We start from the raw sequence: 22745 nt of genomic DNA, 5'->3' as shown, positions 1-22745 counted from the left end.
GGTTAACATCATGTGGTAAAATCATCCCCAAGTTTATTATACTCTTACCTGCCTTTTGTCCACACGACGACACCGGTGAACTCGAGGATCCTTAACGGACAGCAGACTACTGAAAGGCGGCAAAGTTGTTGCTTGGCAGATTTCGCTCGGTGATGGGGGTGGAGCTTTCAAGATGTGCGCTGCACAGAGTGCGCACTGCTTACGGTTTGAACATTTTGTGGGGAAACCGTACAAACTTGTCTTTTGAAACTTGTATAACGTTATTAAGACAACTGTTTAGCTGCAGTCTCCAATTTGGCGCTCTAGCGATTAATAAACAGAATTATTCTTGCGGAAGAACACTGCAGCCGGAGATACGTCTATGACGAGTCACGCAGGGACTTTGCTCCTCCTGCAGCGATTCCTACTTGACCGGCCTGAAATAGTCCCAATATAAACACTTATTATAAATGTATAATGATTCGGGGTAAGACAAAAACACGGTTAGGAAAATTGATTGTTAGATGGATGGTTTGAAAATGAATGTTGTACATTTTCATTATAAAATTTTTGTAAATCTTAAAACACACAAAAATGTTACAGACAGCAGCTAATCTAATAAAATTTGTATAAAAAGTGGACCTAGCCCAGAGTCTATATTGTTAAAAATAGCATCCATGTCTGACAGTCAATTTTGAATGGAGCCCTTTAGCCTATCTACTGCCCATGTGGGGCCCAACAACAACAGCCCACCCTGAGCCCATGCCCAGCCGAAGCCCAACTAGCCCAAGCGAGGCCCATGTGGGCCCCAACTGGACGTGTTTGCAGGGTAAATATCCAAATGTCAACTATTTTTAAGACTGTTTAAACAAAACACTAAAATCTGTTATTGTGATGATATGCTTGCGATATATAAATTTGTGTAAATTATTTATGTTTCGTCAATGAACAACCATACGAGCCTAACGGAAAGCGCTCGAGCAGTTGCTATGGTTACCAGATTTTTTTATTTTTTTTTTGGTGTGAATTCGCTCTGAATAACATGTAACAGTTAATCTAACTTTAGCCGATTAGTACTTTCATAGAATTTGTAAATAAATTTGTGAGCCAACTTTTCATATATACATTAATATTTTTGCAAAGTGTGGCCCAATCACATGGTCTTTTAAGTTAAATATAATTCTGGCTAAAAGTGGTGACAAAATAGTCATATTTTATATATATATATATATATATATATATATATATATATATATATATATATATATAATATTACACACACACTCTCTCTCTCTCTCTCTCTCTCATATATATATATATATATATATATATATTTATAGTTAAATTCTACATCATTTCATAAATTGAACAAGACTTTTACTCAAACGAATTTGGTTACACATGAAGCCTTGAAATAAAGAACATGAAACATCTTGCAGATCACAATTTCTTATAAATTTTATTTGTACTTCAAAATAAAACACCACATGTGCTTTATTCAGAGAAAGGAGATTGATTTCAAACAGGCTTCACCCGAAATCAAGCATAGCCAAAATATAGATGTTTACGTATCATCATCGCCACTTATGAGTGCCCGCTCTTAGAGGAAAGCATGAGTTTCAGTGAGTATTTTAGGGTCTATGTTACATTAAAGGCTGTTCTTGCGCTAAGGAATAAAGCCAAATAATGTCCAGTAATGTCTTGTTCTCTTTTTCACCCCAAAGGGATAATTGAATCAAAAACTACAAACTGAAAAGGAGAAACAGCATTTGACAGCATCTCTCTTAGGCAAGATTTGTGTTCAAAAAAACAAAAATGCAATATCAAATGTGTAACACAGCCTAATCCAGACCATATTGAAAATGTGGTTTTGACTTCACATTTCCCTGGGTTGCTCATATTAATCAAACAAAAACTGCACCATATTGTTGTCTGCATTTACAAAATGGTTCTAGAGCACTTTACGGGTGGGTGATCGGTACACATCTGTGCCAGTGAGTTACACAAGGGGACATCTTTACCACAGAGGACTTAAACGTCCATCCATCCTTTATACAAACAAATTACTAGCATGTTAAAAATGAGAAGGCACGGCTTATTAACTTACTCAGGCCTTTACCCATCAAATACTCATGTGATAAGAAAGCAGAGGACAGAGTTATAAAAACTGGTGACGTGGAGGCCTAGTAATCATCTCCTCGGCTGACCACCTCCTTGCAAGTGGGTCTCAGCAGGATGGTGTGTTCAAACTGGGCCGTGTAGCAGCCTTTGGTGTCGCACAGAGGCGGGTAGGGGTCGATGATGCCCAGGTCGCAGAGGTTCTTCAGCGCCATTAAATATTTGGTCTCGCCGAGGCGATCCAACCAGCGGCGGCAGAAGGCGAGAGTGCCGAAGTTCTCGTTGACCACATTCAACAAGTGCTTGGCTCTGGGGAGTCTGGGAAAGACGAACATTAACATTACATTATTGAGTACCAAAATCTTGTGAGCTGCCTATTTTGGGAACTTAAAGCATCTCATGCGATCGACAATTTACTCACCCTCAAGTTGTTCCAAACCTGTACGAGTTTCTTTCTTCTGCTGAACACAGAAGATGATATTTGGAAGAATTTGGGAAACCAAACAGTTGATGGTCCCAATTGACTTCCATAGTATGGCCCATCAACTGTTTGATAACTGACTCTTTCAAAATATCTTCTTTTGTGTTCATCAGAAGAAAGAAACTCGTACTGGTTTGGAACAGAATTATCATTTTTGGGTGAACTGTCCCTTTAAATGTCAAATTTCTTCTGATTGGCTGTGATCGACAGATTGCTTGTCACTTTAAAACTTAGGGGCGGAAAACGGGAACTTAATCTGGGGGATTTTGGAAATATTCCAATTTGGAAACTTTACAGGAATTTATGGGAATTTACGTGAATTTATGGGAATTTTATATAAATTTATAATATTTATATAAAAATATCATAAAAACAAATATAAACATTTTGTTTGGTCATAACATGAAATAAGTTAATTATTTTTTGAATTCAATTAATTCTAATTTAATAAATATGTAAAATAATTTTTTTTTTTTTGCAGCAATTGTGTTATTTATTTCAGTGTCACATGATCCTTCAGAAATCATTCTAATATGATGATTTGATACTCAGTTATTATCATTGTTGGAAACAGTTATGCTGCTCCATATTTTTTTGGAACCTGTATTACTATTTTCAGGATTCACTGATTAATAAAGAGTTAAAAAGAACAGAATTTATTCAAAATAGATATAATTTCTAACAATGTCACTTTAATATCATTTTTTTTTTTCAATTTCACACATCCTTGCTGAAAAAAAGTATTACATTAGTGTTACAAAAGATTTCTATTTTAAATAAATGCTGTTCTTTAAATTTTTATTCAAAGAATCCTGAAAAAAGTATCACAGGTTATAAAAAATATTAAACAGCACAACTGTTTCCAACAATCATAAGGGAGTATCAAATCAGCATATTAGAATGATTTCTGAAGGATCATGTGACACTGAAGACTGGAGTAATGATGCTGAAAATTCAGCTTTGCATCACAGGATTAAATTACATTGTGAAATATATTCAAATAGAAAACAGTTATTTTAATTTGTAATAATATTTCACAATATTACTGTTTTTACTGTATTTTTAATTTTCTGCTAGAGGAATGTGCAGGCTAAAATTTGCATTAAATATGGTTGTTTTAACCAAAATTATAAGCTAATCTGCAATTTTGCAAATTCCCTGTTTATTCCCATATATTCCCATGGAAAGTTTCCAGTTTAAAAAATTCCCGGAATTTTGCAACCCTAGTCAAGACCAGCATGTATCTCACCTTATTGGCACATGACCAACTTCAAAGTTTTTCATGTAATGGGAGCACTCCATGTCATCATGCACCATGCCTTTCCCAGTGCTCCCAAAGGTCTCGATGGCATAAACTTCTCCTTCCTGTAAGAGGAAATTTTAGCAAGACAGCAAAATGACAGAACTAAAACCTTAACAGTGAGATTAACAACAATACAAGATTGCTTTCAAAATGGAGGAGCAGATTTACACTTTCAGAGTAAAATGTTGACTACAGGGTGTCAGTAAAATTATTTTTTGAAAGCAATTAATGATTTTACTTCAGCAAAAATGCATTAAACTAACTTTCTTTCTTCTTATTCCATACTATGGAAGTCAATGAGGCCCTGGGCCTGCTTGGTTTCTCATATTCTTCAAAATATCTTCTTTTATGTTCAGCAGAAGAAAGAAATTCATGTAGTTTTGGAACAACTTGAGGGTGAATAAATGACAGAATTTCATTTTTGGCAGAACTATGCTCTTACGCCCTGTGGCGTGACTGATAGAGATTGTGTTGGGTTGTGTTGTGTAAGGTTTGTGTTGATAACTCTGGCACACCCAAACTCAGCCTTAACCCTCAGAATGAGACTTTCACGACTGTCAAAAGTCTGTCTCTTTTCCTAAGATGAAGTCTTTCTCCTGAGAGACAAAAACAGTCTCCATTTTCTTCCGTTTTATATGTGCAACCAACCAAATAAAAAATGTTGAAGCTATATTCAAATCTGTGAAACAGTAGAAAGTCAGGACACACCTCCATCCTGGTGGCTTCACCTCCTTTCACTATGGGCACTGTCTTGCCTGCATGTATTCGGTACTGTCCAATAGAGTGGCCATTGAGATTTCTGATTGGTTTGACTGGAAAGAAAAATAACGTCATCTGTAACATCATCTCTTTAAGTCTTTGTTGTGAAAAGAATGACTATTTACCTTGATATGTTTTTCCATCAAGCTCCACTTCGTAAGACTCCATAACCTCTTGAATTGATTCTCCAATGTCACACAAGCGAACATCAATACCTGCACACTGAAATAAAACAATCACTGAAATGCCACTAACAACAGCAATATCACTAATGATTCACAGGAAAATGTGATGAAAAGAACATCACAATGCAAAAAGTTGAGACTCTACCTTAATTCCAGTATTTGTGGCATCTTTGACGGCCTCCAGCAGTTTGTCGTACTTTGGGTTGAAGGTGACAGTAAAGGCACAGTCAATGATTCGACCTGGAACGCCATAATAACCAAACATGTCTAAAGATCAGCAAGAAAAGCACCAGGAAGGAATCAAGAGAGATCAGAACCGATTAGAGACGCACCATTAATGTGCGTGCCGAAGTCGATCTTGCAGACGTCGTCGTACTGGAGAACGGTGGGGTCTCCCGCGTTAGGAGTGTAGTGAGCCGCGCAGTGGTTCAGCGAGCAGCCGGTCGGAAAGGCCAGACCAGCATTCAGACCATTTTCCTTGATCAACTTCCTAGAACAATCTTCCAGTTTCTCACTGTCAGGGAAAAACAAGACGTGAATAGTGGATTAGTGCCAATATTGAATGCCTACAACTAGGGCTGTTACTCGTGAATTCATGTGTTACTCTCTTACTGACTCCGTTTCTCTTGAATTCAATGTCCCATACTATATACACACCTAATATGAAAACATTTTACTGCAGCGTTTTGGAGACGTCACATTATTCTTCTTTATACACATATAAAGACCTTATTTCTAATAAGTGGAAAAAAAAAATTATGGCCAGTTCTTACAGGGGGCGTCCCATACTATATGCAAACCTCATATGAAACCATTTTAATGCAGTGTTTTGGAGATACATTGCATCATTTCACTTCAGCAAGCAAGAAAAACAGCAAAAAATGGCAGATGGAGCGATAATAACTGACATGATCCATGATAACATGATATTTTTAGTGATATTTGTAAATTGTCTTTCTAAATGTTTCGTTAGCATGTTGCTAATTTACTGTTAAATGTGGTTAAAGTTACTATCGTTTCTTACTTTATTCACGGAGACAAGACTGTCGTTATTTTCATTTTTTAACACTTGCAGACTGTATAATTCATAAACACAACTTCATTCTTTATAAATCTCTCCAACAGTGTGTAATGTTAGCTTTAGCCACGGAGCACTATCAAACTCATTCAGAATCAATGTAAACATCCAAATAAATACTATACTCACATGATCCGACGCATGCATGACAAACACCTTGTAAAGATCCATTTGAGGGTTATATTATCTGTGTGAACTTTGTTTATGCACTGTTTTATAGTCGAGAGCACGGGGGACAGGGAGTAAGAGGAATTAAAGGGGACGCAGCCTGAATCGGTGCATATTTAATGATGCCCCAAAATAGGCAGTTAAAAAAATTAATAAAAAAAATCTATGGGGTATTTTGAGCTGAAACTTCACAAACACATTCAGGGGACACCTTAGACTTATATTACATTTGCAACCCTAGTCAACATCAGCATGTATCTCACCTCATTGGCACATGACCAACTTCAAAGTTTTTTGCAAAATAGGCAGTTAAAAAAATTAATAAAAAAAAATCTATGGGGTATTTTGAGCTTAAACTTCACAGACACATTCAGGGGACACCTTAGACTTATATTACATCTTGTAAAAACTAGTTCTAGGGCACCTTTAATACAGCCAAATTCCCAATAAAATTGTTTCATCTATATATTTTTCTGTTTTTGTTGTCAGATTATATGAAATGGTGACTGAAATGCGGCCCATTAAGACTACATACAGGTCTCAACATTAAGCCTTGTCATTCACTTGTACGAGTAAAAAAAAAAAAAATTATATATATATATATATAAAAATACAACTGCATTAAATAATGTTATGGGATTGTAAGAAATGTTGGGGGGAAATTATACTTTTAAAAATTAAACTAAACCACCAGTAGGTGGCGTCAAGTAACCATCTTAAGTGAGTCATTCATTCAAACGATTCATTCCAATGGCTGATTCATTCAAGAATGAGGCAGTTGTTTATGAATGGGTCAATGAATCTTTGCCTGCATCTCAATGTGCATTCTATCCATCCTAAATAGTATGTAACATTATTAATATTCAATACTATTTAGGGCGGATAGTATGCACATTGGGATGCATGGTGAGTGTCCTCACTTATAATAAGCAGAAACCCCCCCATTTCGCAGGACATCTACTAATATAGTCCAATAGGTTTTATATTATAAGTTAAATAATGTTTTTAAAGTTTATATAATGAGTTTCCACACCATCAATACACAAACAGCCTATAAGAAAAGAACATGGATGGTTTCTCTCACCAGATCTCGATCATGGTCATGCCCGGCTTGATCCAGCTCATGACGTACTTCCTGACCTGCCGGTGGGCCTCGGCAGCCTGTCTGAAGTCATTCCACATGTCCTCATTAGCCTGATCCAAAAACTTCTTCTCCTCGTTGGTCGTCCGCCATGCGGCACTACGTCTGCAAAGGAGATAACAAAATGATGTTTTTTTGACTACAGGTTTTAGAGTGAGTCAATAAGCGGCTGTTGTCCGTACCCATCTTGCACAGCTGGATATTCACATTCCTGGCCCTTGGCATAAACTCCACTGGGATAAAGCTCACAGATGGGAATAGATGGAGGATCTGTTTGAACTTTGGCTGAAAGAGAACAAAGAATAAGAAAAACATAAACATCCATCCATATTGTGAGTAACAAGGGCATTTCATTTGAATTATCACTTACGGCCTTTCTTTTTCTTCTTCTTCTTCTTTTTCTTTCCAGTTGAATCTCCTTCCTCACCATCTGGCAATATAAAAAAATTCATGCTCAATCCTACGCTATCACATATGCACATGGACTTGCAATTGTAATTAACTTCAGACCAACCATCCTCTGGCTCGTCCTCTTTCTCTTGGTCTTCTAAAGTTTGTTGCTCCATTTGTTTGGCCACTTTGGTGATATCAGACTCTCCTTCACCCTCATGGTTCCCTGTGCAGAATAGCAGTGGTATAAAGTTTTTGAGTAAATGTAATTATTGTAATATCTTTTCGCCCACCCTGTAATTTTACTGAGTAATATATTAGCAACTTTTACTCTCCACTTGACTTCATTAAGTATATATACTCTTTACTTCAATACATTCGTGATGAGTAATGCAAACTTTTCTTCAGCAGTTTACTTCTGCTACAAAAGAAGCGATATCTACAGGGCATTGAAGGTACTATATATTGTGCGTTTTTGGCCTTACTAATTTTCTTAACATTATTTTATTTATCTGTTGTATTAAAGGAGTCATGAATTGAGAAATCAACTTTTCCTTGAGCTTTTGATATACAAGAGGTCATCGTACTATAAGAATATCCTGTAAGTTTCAGAACTAAACACTTCCTTGTTAGTCCAATAAAAGCTTTTATTGCGAACGACTTGATCCGTAATGTGCCTAACTATAGGTGAAACTCCGCCTCCGCAGAAGAAATCAACGTCTACTTCATCATTGCATCATTAGCCCCGCCCACTGACATGTTAGTGAGAGAAGAGCGATACAGGACTAAAATAACATTACCTTTCAAAGGATCCTAATGCAGGAATATGGTTATTTTCAGCAATGTGAATGTCTCAGCTGAGCTTTATTTGTTTGTATTCGGTACATTTCACTGTGGATTCTTTGGTAAATCAATTGCATTTCGATGCAAACGGACGTTTACAATACGGACTTGACAGTAATGCAACAACATGTCAGTAACTGTGTTCATTCTAATGACTGATCTGATATTAATGATTCATGTACAGTCACATGATCTTTGTCTGTGTGTCAGTAAATCAAACCAGTGAAAATTATTGTTATTTAAATGCTGATTAAATTATATATAGAGAACGCTCCCGTTACCAGTTTATCAGTAACTGAGTTCTGGACTCGCACCAAAACTAATCTCTTAGTTACATCGTGTTTGCACTGTTAGTTATGATGAAACCATTTGTTGGTGTGCAGAAATTGAGTTTCAATGACGAGATCGCTGCTTTCATGCGCTCAATCAACTACAATGTTCATCACTGCAACCTTTCATGCCACGATCTAAATATAATGCCATAGATTTAAATATAATGCAGCACTTTTCACGATTAGTTAACCTTGAGAGCTAAGAGAGAGTAATACTTTGCTATTTCAAATGGAAAGATGTCAGCCAATCACAGCAGTGGGCGTTTCCACTGAAGTCTCTCAGCAGACACGCCCCTTAAAACAGAGCGTTTAAATAAGGGCTAAAATCAGGGTAGGAAAAATGCCTTTTATTTCTCAATTATGACAATTTTTGATGTAGAAAGCATACTAACATTATTAGTGCACCCCATGAAAACATAAAAACGCAGTTAATGACGCCTTTAAAGAGACCTTGGTTAGGATATTGGTTTACTTATGGCCTTTTTGAGAATTTGAGCTTAAAGGAACACTTTTTTTGAAAATAGGCTCATTTTCCAACTCCCCTATTTTCTAAAATCAAAATAAAAACACCTCAATATTGCAATAAATGAAGGCCGACACAACAGCCTCTTAAACGTCTACAAACATTAAAATCTCACTTAAAACAAAACACTCCACTTTTTTGGAAAATAGGCTCATTTTCCAACTCTCCTAGAGTTGAACAGTTGAGTTTTACCGTTTTCGAATCCATTCAGCCGATCTCCGGGTCTGGCGGTACCACTTTTAGCATAGCTTAGCATAGTTCATTGAATCTAATTAGAGCGTTAGCATCTCACTCAAAAATGACCAAAGAGTTTCGATATTTTTCCTATTTAAAACTTGACTCTACTGTAGTTACATCGTGTACTAAGACCGACAGAAAATGAAAAGAGACGCTGCGTAATATCATTGTGCCTTATTACGCCGGAATGAGAGTATAGTTCCTAGCCATATCAGCCTAGAAAATCGCAACTTTTCATTTTCCATCGGTCTTAGTACTACAGAAGAGCCACGCTTTAAATGGGAAAAATATTGAAACTCTTTGGTCATTTGTAAGCGAGATGCTAACGGTCTAATCCGATTTAATGAACTATGCTAAGCTATGCTAAAAGTGGTACCGCCAGACCCGGAGATCGGCTGAATGGATTCAAAAACGGTAAAACTCAACTGTTTAACTCTAGGAGAGTTGGAAAATGAGCCTATTTTCAAAAAAAGTGGAGTGTTTTGTTTTAAGGGAGATTTTAGTGTTTGTAGACGTTTAAGAGGCTGTTGTGTCGACCTTCATTTATTGTAATTTTGAGGTGTTTTTATTTTTGTTTCAGAAAATAAACATGCTTTTCTCACAAATCAGCTGTTTATTGTGTTTCACTGGCATGTCTCTTGTGTGTTGAGGACAAGTGCATCTACATTCAGCACGAGTAAAATACTTCAATACTGTTAAAGACCTTTCTCAAGTGCTACTGGAACTGATGACTTGTAATGGAGTCATTTTTGCTGTACTTTTACTCAAGTATGGCTTTCAGGTGCTCTTTAAATTACACCTATGCAGAATAGTCGAGGTCATTTGATGTAGATATTGTAACACACATTTGACAGACATATAACGCACGTGGAGTCAGAATGTGCCTCTCATAACAACATTACACAACTGCCATGCTAGCTTAACACTCCGACCTGCCTTTAACTGAACACTGCAGAGCAAACATAAATCAATAGATAAACAGTAAGGTCGGTTAAAACACTTTAAGTCCCTACAAAAAGAATGTCCCCTGAATTATTATTATTATTACAATTAGCGAGCTGTGATGGGTTTATCAGACAGGGCCACGCGACACTTTCCTCCGTCTTTATTACCTACGGCTGCCGCTTTTCCCTTCTTCTTCTTCTTTTTCTTCTTCTTCCCGGTCTCGTCAACGGGATCCGCGTCTTCTTTGGGAAGATGAGAGTCTCCATTCGGTAAAATCTGCATTTTTGCAGCTGCGGACTGCAGCTCTTGCGTCTGCTCATCTGCCATGATGTGACCGCGAGAGGGATTGTGGGTGAAACCTACGTCATGTGGGGCGGGATCACTGTGAGTAGAGCTGGATGGACCTTTTTACTCGAGAAAAGGTCCAACGTGTGGAACCCATGCTGATCCCGCAAGGGATATCAATCAAATAACGATAAGATAAAAACTTGATAAGGTGCAATATGTAAGATTTTTGCAGTAAAATATCCAAAAACCACTAGGCCAGTGTTACATATTTTGTTCACTTGAGTACTTACAATATCCCAAATGTTTGCAACTATTTGTAAATCGTGAGAAAATTGCAATTTTAACCAAGGCTCCGGGACGTGTGAGGAGTCGCCTGATAATGGCGTCATACCCGCATTACCCTCGGTTTCCGGTTTTATTTTGCAGAAACCATGGAAACACTAAAGACGCTTTAATATTTACATGCTTTAATAGACAAGGGAACAACTGTTTTGATATATTTATAAACTAATTATTGTTATATAGCTCAACATGTTTAGTCTTATTGTATAAATCTAATTTTCGTGATTTTTTTGCGCGTACCATGCTTTACCACGCCTCAGAGAAAACACTATTTTGTGAAGTAGCTAACATAGCATAATCAGAAGCAGCTTTATTTTTAGTAACAGTAATACAGCATTTTCTCCATCATACAATGTTTTAAAATTAATTGTGTGCTATTTATCAACACAATCATCCAGCATTTAATATGATATTGTAAAATGGATCTATCTTACTGCAGTGTGTAACAGTGTCTCACAGCAGCCGCCGAGCGAACGCACAGAGTAACGTTATAACATAATTTTCAACACTCTCAAATGTATCTAATATGATAAACAGAGCTGCGTTACCTCATACTCATGACCGGAAAAGCGGTAGCGGCGCCGGCGACTGTGACATAATAAAAGTCCCGCTGCTCGTGAGGCGTGTGTTGCGCAATCGCTCCAGCTCCTCGTTCAGCTCCACAACACTCGCTCCTGCTCTGCTTCATACTACAGTAACGTTAATAATCACATCCATGAACATGATTTCTTCCCGACTCCAATCCCTATTCTTTTGCACCGTCTGCTGAGGTGGAGACCACATGTCCCAAGATTCAGCGCTCAAACTATCAAGCTATGGCTTTGTTTTGAATAGGCCTCTAGCGACCTCTAGTGGACAAAATTATTACATAATGTACCTTTAATTGAAACTATATTATATTTATTATTAAATATTACGTTTTGACAGCATATGGCGAACACGACAAACAATTCTTAATGTTTTGGAGCTCCAGATTAAAAAAACACAAAATGAAAACGTTGTTTTTGTTTGTAATATTTTTCATCTTTTTGTTTAATATAAGAGCTCACACTTTGAATTAAATGCATAAAATAAGATTTAAAACCTCAAAATAACTTTGATCTGCTATTGTTCTGCCAATAAACGAGTAAACAAATTGTTTAATGAATAAATAAATGCATAGATGATAAATAAAATATATAATAAATCATAGATGGCATGACAAATTTATTATTTATGATATGATGCCACCCTTTGAAATGATTGTCAAATTGCAGATCCAAGTCAGAGCAACATGATATTATATGAATAATTTAATGTCTTTCCTGAAACAAATTTGCTCAGATATACACTAGCATGTAATAAGATGCTCCAGGAAAATATTATTTATTAAATACACCTTGATCATCATTTGTTAAAAAAAATATACTAATTAGGGTAATAAACAAGTTCAAATGTTATTTTCTTAATCACTGAAAATGATATGCTACAGCTGTCCTCCACATAAAAACACAATTGTGCGTTTAAATACGCAGAAGTTATTTTTATTATATATTATTGCATTATTTCCATGTAATAAAACAAAACATCTACAAGTAGATAAGAGAAAATCTATTATGGACTTCGCACTCTGTAAATTTGTTCCTATAGTAACTGACGTGTCATCCAGGAAGCGGAAGCGCAGTGCCTTACGACCAAAGTTTGTCTTGCCTTTTGGCTAAAAACAGGAAAACTTCAGCAACTCGCCTTGGTTTTTATGAAACTATAGTAACATTAATCGACTTTATTGTAGTTTAAAGAACAAAAGCAGGCGGTAATGGGGGGAACCGCGAGTAAGTTGCCGAAAGATCTTCTATCGGAGTATCAGGTGAGTCAGACACATTATATATGGATTTATTAACATATATTTATTCTTTATAGAGAGGAGTTGCTTTTGTTTGTTTATATTTTTTTCTTTTTGTGTAACACAGGAGCTTACATTTCTCACAAAGCAAGAAATCTTACTGTAAGTAAAGTCACACATCGTTTTTTTGTTATACTTTGCTGTCTTTAGTCTGTTTAAGATTTAATTGTGAATAATGACTAGAATTTATTTTGTCTTTAGTTATGTACTATTATAGTATTTATTTTAAAATAGTCTTATTTTTTCATTTTAGTAATTTCCTTATATGCTTATGTTATGTATCATTTATATATATTTGAATATTTCTATTTAGCTTTGATTAATTTTTATATCAGTTATATTTTAGTAGGCTACTTTAGTACTAAATAATTTTTGTTGAAGTTTTTCATCCAATATATAGTTTATTTTAGCTTTATTTCAGTCACTGAAAACTAATACTGATTTTTATATTATTTTTTAATTTTTAATATTGGATTTTCACATGTACATCTCTTCAATGGCACATTTTGCCTTGGCACAATATTTGTTGTGACAATAGATAAACTATACAGTAAAGTTATAGAAAGTGGCTCTGAAGTTTATTTGGATGCTTAACACTTAAGTGTTTGAATGTCATTACATTAAAGGTGCAATATGTAATATTTTTGCAGTAAAATATCCAAAAAACACTAGGCCAGTGTTATATATTTTGTTCACTTGAGTACTTACAATATCCCAAATGTTTCCAACTATTTGTAAATCGTGAGAAAACACCAAAGATGCTTTAATATTTACATGTTTTAATAGACAAGGGAACAACTGTTTTGATATATTTATGGACAGAAAACTAATTATTCAACAAGTTTAGTCTCATTGTTTAAATCTAATTTTCTCGTTCAGCTCCACAACACTCGGCCCTGTTCTGTTTCATACTACAATAATCGCATCCATGAACATGAGTACTTCCCGAGTCCTATCCCTATTCTTTTGCACCGTCCGTTGAGGTGGAGACCACATGTCCCAAGATTCCGCACTCAAACGTGACGTCATCAAGCTACGCCTTTGTTTTGAATATGCTTCTAGCGACCTCTAGCGGACAGAAAATCTTACATAGTGCACTTTTAATAACGACATTCAATGTAATGATGCTCTTGGGGGCTCATCATGTTTGTTTAGGGCACACAAAAGATTCGCTGAACTCCAGGGCAGAGAAAATGGGCCGTACAGCTCCAGGGTGTCCATGGAGAAGGTCCTTACGCTTCCTGAACTGAAGGTAAAAGAAAAAGTCAAACCATAATGATATTTAAAATAGGGTTCATTTTCTTCAAGCAAAATATAACTTATTATAATCCTCCCAGATTCGGTAATTCAACTGTATAAATGCTGTGTTATTGTTGGCAATTTTGTGTTTCGATCCTTCACAGTCCAACCCCTTCCGGAAAAGGATATGTCACGTCTTCTCGACGTCTGACATGAGGGATGGCAGCTTGAGCTTTGAGGATTTCCTGGACCTCTTGAGTGCCTTCAGTGATTCAGCAACCCTGGAAATCAAGTCCCATTATGCCTTCCGGATCTTTGGTAATAGATGGAACGCTCTTAAGATTGACATTTAATTGAGTTTTCACAGTTTAGCAAACACCATTAATATAACATTATTCACTGAACATTATTCTGTTACGCCCCAGACTTTGACGATGACGGGACACTTGATGCTAGAGATCTGGAGAAGCTGGTGAACTGTCTGACTGGCGAGACGGACGACACCCGTCTCACTTCAGAGGAGATGAGGCAGCTCATAAGCAATGTGAGTCTGCACGATTAATCTTTTACACAGCGCAATCTCAATTCAAACACCTACACAATCTTATTTCTAAATGACAAAGATTCGGCTCTGTCAATAAACTTTTGACAAAATTACACTGCTGCTGATCCAGATAGAGCAGTTAGGCTATCTAGGTATGAAACAGCTTCACAAACAGTCTTTCCAACCACACAGTATTGTTATTTCCATGTTAAGAATATTCATTTTATCACAGAAGTACTGGGATAAAAGTTTATAGTTCAGATATAAACACTGATGTCTATGGAAGCAATCAAAATAGAGTAAATCACCTTTTGAAAGTAAATAACAATTGTATCATATCGTTACACCACTAAGTGGCGACATGTGACTTAAATGTAATTGTCATTGAATCTTTCAAGAGATTCGTTCAGAAACGCTGATTCATTTAGTAATGAAACAAGTGAAGTCTTTACGAGTGAGTCATTAAATCATTTATTCAGGAGATTCATTCAAAAACACTGATTCATTTAGTAATGAAACAAGTGAAGTATTTGAGTGTGTCATTGAATCATTTAAGAGATTTGTTCAAAAACACAGATTCATTCAGTAATGAAACAAGTGAAGTCTTTATGAGTGAGTCATTGAATCATTCATTTAAGAGATTTGTTCAAAACTGCTGATTCATTTAGTAATGAAACAAGTGAAGTCTTTATGAGTGAGTCATTGAATCATTCATTTAAGAGATTTGTTCAAAACTGCTGATTCATCCAGTAATGAAACAAGTGAAGTCTTTAGGCTTGTTGAAAATGCATTGGTCTTTGATGTCATAAGCCACAGCATCTCAAATACACCTATTATGAGTGAGTCATTGAATCATTCATTCAAACCGTTTTTTGTTTGTTTGTTTTTTTTTGTCAGAACTTACATAAATCACGTTACTTTTAGTTGTCTGTTCAGAATCATGATCTCTATTTGAGACAAAAAAAAAAATCACGATTCTCAATTCAGCTAGAATCGTGCAGCTCTACTGTCAGATGAACTTTGCTAATGCAGACAAATGTAATTGTGCAGATCCTGGAGGAGTCGGACATCGATAAAGACGGAACGGTGAACCTCTCCGAATTTCAGCATGTCATCTCCAGATCTCCAGATTTTGTCAGGTGAGAGAATTTGTACTTTTGTACTTTTATTTACAAATTTGACAGCTGACATATCTTGCAGCCTTCAGTCTAATTACGTTTTAATTGCGAATGTTTACTGTACAGGGCTGCGTTTCCCAAAAGCATTGAGACTTGCAATGGTTCTACGATCTACTTAGGGGTCGTTTACATGACACTGTTTTCAACAAAAAATCTTTTGAAAACCTTTTCTGCGTTTTGGCCGTTCATTTACACGACAACAGCATTTTGGGGGCCTGAAAATGCTAACTTTTGAAAACAGGTTTTTAAAGTGCAAGTTTTTGAAAACCAGACCGTTATCGTCTCCGTGTAAACTACAAAAATGCAAATTTGTGAAAACGGTACCGCCATTCATATTACACATAGTGTTTATTTATTAAGTGACATCGCCATCTACTGGCCTGACAGCATAATACAGCATTTTTAGTTGTTTTTGCAGATCCGTGTGAAGGGGGATGGCTTTCACAACGCTGTCATCTGTATACAAAAACACTTCCGTTTTTAGTACATTGTTGCTGTGTAAATTGTTGTCGGTTTACTATGATTTTGGGAAATGCAGCCCAGTTTAGTTTGTATCATTTACTGAACAGTTGAGGAATAACGATAAAGCTTGCTGATTTATACACTTTTATATTTTAGTATAATTTATATACTATTTTAGCATTTATTATTAATTTGAATTAGCTTTTATTTTTATATTTTCAGTTTTATTTTAGTAATTGTATGTGCTTTTGTCACTTATTAATTTTTTAAAACATATTTCTATATTAATTTATTATTTATTTTTCAGTTTATGTAATAGTACTTATTTAACATTTGTATTTTATTTGGCTTACATGACAAGATTTCCCATCATTATCTGTTGCAGCACGAGAACAATAAAATACATAAAGCATCAGTTACACATGTAATTTACATCGATTGCATTTTGTGTTAGTGCAAAAAAGCATCCTGTTTTTGTAGAGAAACAAAAGTGTGAAAGAAATATGAAATTGCCCGAACAAAATGACATGATAATTATGACTTCTGAACTCTTTACTGACTGAGAATATTCTTTTGCAGTTCATTCAAGATTGTGTTGTGAAGTTTACACAGAATGGAAGCTACTTTCCGGTCCAGATTTTTCACCTGCGCCTTTAATCTGTCAATAACACGACGTCCTACTTGTGAATGTATTCTCTTGTTTAATATTTCTACTGTTTATATGTTTGAAAACATTTTTTACTCCCTGTTAAATAAATCTACTTTCTATCTTGTATTTTAGACCATATATTTGTACCTAATTTAATAAACTCTAATACTGCAACTTTGACATCCTTGTATTCGTGTGACACTCTGAAATGGGCCTGTTCCTGTCAGGATGGAGCTTGTTCTTTTGGCACAGCGGACACAAATGTGTTCCATGACCCACACACAACATCCTTAACACACATTCTGTGGCTAGAGAAGTGATCCACCAGCGTCGGCTCATCTGTGCTATTTTCAGTGCAATGTCCCAGCTGTCCATAATGACCTAATAATATGACAGAGGAAGGGCAACTTTTAGCCATTTTGAAATAACAATTAACACACTCAGATCAGAAGGTTGGGGTCAGTATGATTTTTTTAAAGACATTACTACTTTTATTCAGAAAGGACTCATTAAAGACATTTATAATGTTAAAAAAGATTTCTATTCCAAATAAATGCTGTTCTTTTGATCAAATTTGATTTAAGCATATTGTGTAGTCGTGCATGGAATCAGTTGTTGTATTGGTGATAATAATGCAATAAAACATGCCTAATTGTGGCTGTCATGCAAAGAAATTATGAACACATGCAAAAACAAGAGAACCAACAAAATATTAATAACTGATTATGTTGTAGTCGATGTATGCTTTTTGTTTTTCTATGCATTTTTTTTACATTGTAAAATAAAACCTGTAACTAACAAATCATTTTGTCATATAAATACCTTAACCAAGTTTAGTGTTTTGTTTTTCCATCATATGTAAAATATTTTAAAAATGTTAATTATTTTCCTCATATTTTGTTGATCATTAAAAGCAAATATCTCCTCCTTTGGCCACAACTGTATCACAGTTTTCACAAAAATATGAAGAAGCACAACTGTTTTTAACATATAATAATAATATTAAATGTTTCTTAAGCAACAAATCATCATATTAGAGGATCATGTGACATTGAAGACTGGAGTAATAATGCTCAAAATTCAGCTTTGATCACAGGAATAAAATACATTTTAACATATATTCATATAAAAAACTACGGAAGAGGATTAGGGCCAAGCAATAATAAAAAAATAAAACCATCTCGAGATTAAAGTTGTTAAATTTCGAGAAAAAAGTCGAGATAAAATGTTGAGAATAAACTTGTTAAATTATGAGAAAAAGTCATTAAATTACGAGAACAAATTTGTTAAATTACAAATTTTTTCCTGAGTTTATTCTTTAGTTTATAATTTAATGATTTTATTCTCAACATTTTATCTTGACTTTTTTCTCGAAATTTAACGACATTTTTCTCATAATTGAACAAATTTGTTCTCGTATTTAAAGACTTTTTTCTCAACATTTTATCTTGACTTTTTTCTTGACATTTAATGAGCTTTTTCTCGTAATTTAACGAGTTTATTCTCAACATTGTATTTAGACTCTTTTATCGAAATTTAACAAGTTTTTTCTCATAATTGAACAAATTTGTTTTAGTAATTTAATGACTTTTTTCTTATAATTTGACGACTTTTTTCTCGTAATTTAATGACTTTATTCTCAACATTTTATCTCGACTTTTCTCAAAATTTAACAAGTTTTTTTCTCGTAATTTAACGAGTTTATTCTCAACATTTTATCTCGACTTTTTTCTCAATTTAACAAGTTTTTTCTAGTAATTTAATGAGTTTATTCTCAACATTTTATTTAGACTTTTTTCTAGAAATGTAACAAGTTTTTTTCTCGTAATTTAATGAAATTTAACGAGTTTTTTTCTCGTAATTTAACGAGTTTATTCTCAACAATTTATCTCGACTTTTTTCTCGAAATTAATGAGTTTTTTTCTCGAAATCGAACAACTTTAATTTCGAGATGGTTTTATTTTTTTATTATTGCCTGGCCCTAATCCTCTTCCATAGAAAACAGATATTTTAAATTTTAAAAATATGAATGTATTTTTTAAAATATGAAAAAAATCTTTCTTAAAAAGTTTATTCTAGTGCATCTAGTCGATTTATGTTGATTTATTTCTTAAAAAAGCAAAGCAAACTCTTACCCCATCCCCAGGTGTACAGATCCCCTGTACCTACAAAGAAAGAAGAAAACAATAAGTTAATGATTTTTCATGTCAAACATTTATGCTCATTTGATCAAATCTGGATGTCACCTGTGACGGCCGCTGTATGACGGGATCCACAGCTGATCCTGCTGATCTCTGACACATTAGGGATATCCACTAGAGCAGGGAACGCTTGAATTGAGATGAACACATTGGCTTGGTTTGTTTCATCTTTATTTACGGTCTGGTCAGTGTTTCCTAAACAGAAACAGAAACATGCAGCTATGCAGTAATGCATTCATATGTAAAGTCATATATATTTTAGTCCTTTTACCACTATTTATTCTGCGTTTTTCCTCCTCCAGGCCTCTAGATGGCAGACCGAGCTGCCCGCTTTCATTCCAGCCCCACATATACAGGTCCCCACCAGCTGAACACAACCAACAACACATTTATTTCAGATGAACAGTCAGTATGCTCCCAATGGCTGAATTTGACAGGGAATGTTTCAGGAATAAGCTCACTGCTGACGGAAGCAGAGTGCCAGCTCCCAGCGGACACTGCTCGGATCGGGACGCCCCACAGCGCCTCCACTATCTGAGGCTCCTCCTGTGACGTCAGAGCGCCGTGACCCAGCTGACCATGACTGCCAACACAACACACCATCTTAAAAACAGTTTTACACCTAAAGAAATGAATAGTGCTTTTGATAAATCCATTTAAAATGATATAGTCTGGAAAAGGCTGTTTTATTTCACATAAAACATTACTGTAATTCAATGATTTGTCACAATTGGATTGCATTAAAGTCCCATTTTAGTATTATTTATGCACTATTATAGTATATATTAAAAAATTGAATTAGCATTTATTTTTATATTTCAGTTTTCATTTTAATTTTAGTAGTTTTAGTCATTTTGTTATGTGCTTTTGTCATTTTTATTCGTTTTTTTATATCTTTCGGTTTAGCTTTAATTTATTTTTTATTTTTATTTCACTTTTATTTTTAGCAATTGTAGTACTTCAACTTATTTCACTTCAATTAGTTATTACAATATTTTTATTTACGTTTTTTAAGTTTTTCAGTCGATATTTTTATTTTACTTTATTTCAGCTTTATTTTTATTAACCAACATTTTTTTAAGGTCATCTAATATTTGTATTTTATTTTTGAAAATAAACCAAAAATTATTTTTCATAGTTTAACAAAAATAACACTGTTATGGTAATGAGAATTTGTCGTATGGTGGTCAAAAATGCATTTTTTTTTTTCAATGAAATAAATCCTACTATATTTTAGTTCAATAATGTTTTTTTATTTAATATTTTGTATTTTTAGGGGATTTTATGGTACTAAATTATATTTATGTAATAGTTTTAATTCATTTATTACCTGTTAACCACTTTTTTAACAAAAATTAAATTTCCAACTTAAACTGTCATAAATCTTGAATGCTTTTGGAGCACAGACTGAAGTTTGGTCACATTTTAAAGACGACACTTGGCAAAAAGTGTTAACATTTTTCAAATTTCATGTAAAATATATATTTTCCAAAACATGTTTTACTCTAAAATCAAAGCCATAAATCTAAATCAGTTGTGTTCCAAATTTGAGGTTGATATCTCAAAAAATGAGCTTTCAGTAAGATTTTGTTTGGGTGCAGTACCAAATTCTTCCACTAGATGAAATTCGCTTCCCAGTGTGTTTCCAATATGGCCATTTTTGACCAGTGTTGTGCCGAATTCTGACCCCTGCCAACTTATTACTTTGGAGTGTTATGAATCTTTTGTGTCGAATCATGATTTGGATCGTGTGTCAAACTGCTGAAATCACGTGACTTTGGCGCTCCGAACTGCTGATTCAACACGCTGATTCATTACCGCGCCAAAATATTCTCGTTGCTTTATAATATTAATATTGAACCACTGTACTCACATGAACTGATTTAAATATGTTTTTTGTACATTAATGGATCTTGAGAGAGGAAATGTCATTGCTGGCTATACAGGCCTCACGGAGCCATCGGATTTCAACTAAAATACCTTAATTTGCGTTCTGAAGATTAATGAAGGTCTTACAGGTGTGGAACGGAAAGAGGGTGAGTAAATAATGACAGGATTTTCATTTTTGGGTGAACTAACCCTTTGATTAATTTTCTCGTACCTTCCAGATCCCCAGGAATACACAGTCCCGTCTGAAGTGAGCAGCACAGCGTGTTCGGTTCCCAACGCCAGGCTCACGGCACTGAGTTTAGAGCAGAGCGGACGGAAAAAAGGAGGTCTGGGCATGACATACCCGCCTGGCACCAATGGCAGCGGAGCGCTGTGTTCTGATTAAATGCATCATATCAATATCATCAACAGATTTACTTCAACCGGACTATGCACAAATCTGATTATTACCTGTATGGTCAGAGAGGTCTTGCTCTCTCTTCCACACGAGCTTGTTTTGTGGCTGCTGTATTTCCCAGCTTTCCACTCTGTCTGTGAAGCTGAGCGTCAGGTATCTTTCACTGATGAGCGTGTCTGTGCATCCCTGACTCTCTGGGAAAACGTCTCCGCACACCTGCTCTGATGAACCCGACACGAACCCTGACACACAGACATGACTGCCACCTGCAACAAAACACATTAGAGACAGAGAATGTGAGCAAAGGATATGCATAAAGTGTATGTACGTGATATGCATGAAAATAAAATGAATATATTAAAATATCAATACAAAAATCACATGGAAATTGAAAGTTGTTTTATTTTATCATAGCTTAGGTAGGCTATAGTAAATATGACTAATATTATAGAAAAATAAGTTTGTTACTCATAGTTCACTTACAGTCTGTATGATGCACGTGAGCTCTGGAGCTCCAGCTGGCTCTGAGTCTACAGTCTGATCTGACCACACATGACCTGCACACATCTGATATCAGGACAGGTGTGATCACTTTACAGGTGACCTGTCCACTCACATCTGCGGGCCTTATCTGACCAAAACCACTGAAACCAAAACCAAACCAGTTCATTGACTTATCCTGGTCAACACAAAGAACTGTCACTTGCTTTCATGTATGGAAAGATGCATGCTGCTTCTATCAGCAACAATAAGGAACGTCTAAAGTCGGAACACGAGCGATGTCTGCTGTCAAAATAAAAGTTTGGTTGCGTTCTGAATAAAAACACAATCGATAATAAAAGTTTTATGATTAGAAAACAGAGCGTTTTATCTATTATTATATTATATTATATCATATTACAGAGCATTATATATGTTATATTACATTATATTATATTATATCACAAAGCGTTCTGTATACTATTTTGTTTTATTTTATTTTATTTTATAAAACTTCAAACCATTGACCATATAAAAATTTTATTTTTAAAATTTGTTTCCGTTTATATTATATTATATTATTATTACAAAGCGTTCTGTATACGATTTTGTTTTATTTTATAAAACTTCAATCCATTGGCCTTATAAGAATTTTATTTTTAAAATCTATTCTGATTATATTATATTATATTATATTACAGAGCGTTCTTT

The 22745-nt window shown here is 35.0% G+C and overlaps 3 protein-coding genes across 3 annotated transcripts; 1 reads left to right on the top strand and 2 right to left on the bottom strand.

The window, feature by feature from the left end:
* Positions 1-1418: 1418 nt before the first annotated feature.
* metap2b (methionyl aminopeptidase 2b) lies at positions 1419-10847 on the bottom strand. Its single transcript, XM_067380144.1, has 11 exons — positions 10650-10847; positions 7727-7828; positions 7583-7642; positions 7395-7497; positions 7156-7317; positions 5158-5339; positions 4971-5065; positions 4766-4862; positions 4590-4693; positions 3828-3943; positions 1419-2415 (listed from the first exon to the last, which is right to left on the bottom strand). Exons 1-11 carry the CDS (start codon positions 10807-10809, stop codon positions 2163-2165), a joined length of 1434 nt encoding a protein of 477 aa, XP_067236245.1. The 5' UTR covers positions 10810-10847; the 3' UTR covers positions 1419-2162.
* Positions 10848-12733: 1886 nt separating this feature from the next.
* Positions 12734-17237, top strand: cib1 (calcium and integrin binding 1 (calmyrin)). The gene is made up of 7 exons (XM_067379155.1): positions 12734-12958; positions 13062-13096; positions 14150-14246; positions 14398-14551; positions 14659-14777; positions 15828-15916; positions 16997-17237. Exons 1-7 carry the CDS (start codon positions 12908-12910, stop codon positions 17016-17018), a joined length of 567 nt encoding a protein of 188 aa, XP_067235256.1. The 5' UTR covers positions 12734-12907; the 3' UTR covers positions 17019-17237.
* Positions 17238-17277: 40 nt separating this feature from the next.
* rccd1 (RCC1 domain containing 1) lies at positions 17278-22277 on the bottom strand. Its single transcript, XM_067379154.1, has 8 exons — positions 22038-22277; positions 21608-21820; positions 21369-21534; positions 19729-19850; positions 19539-19634; positions 19313-19462; positions 19202-19231; positions 17278-17447 (listed from the first exon to the last, which is right to left on the bottom strand). The coding sequence occupies exons 1-8, from the start codon at positions 22222-22224 to the stop codon at positions 17290-17292; spliced, it is 1122 nt and encodes a 373-aa protein (XP_067235255.1). The 5' UTR covers positions 22225-22277; the 3' UTR covers positions 17278-17289.
* Positions 22278-22745: the final 468 nt, after the last annotated feature.

This window comes from Chanodichthys erythropterus, chromosome 24 (assembly GCF_024489055.1).
Source record: "Chanodichthys erythropterus isolate Z2021 chromosome 24, ASM2448905v1, whole genome shotgun sequence".
Taxonomy (NCBI): Eukaryota; Metazoa; Chordata; class Actinopteri; order Cypriniformes; family Xenocyprididae; genus Chanodichthys; species Chanodichthys erythropterus.
The sequence above is the reverse complement of the archived record's forward strand: the minus strand, read 5'-3'. Positions and strand labels throughout refer to the sequence as shown.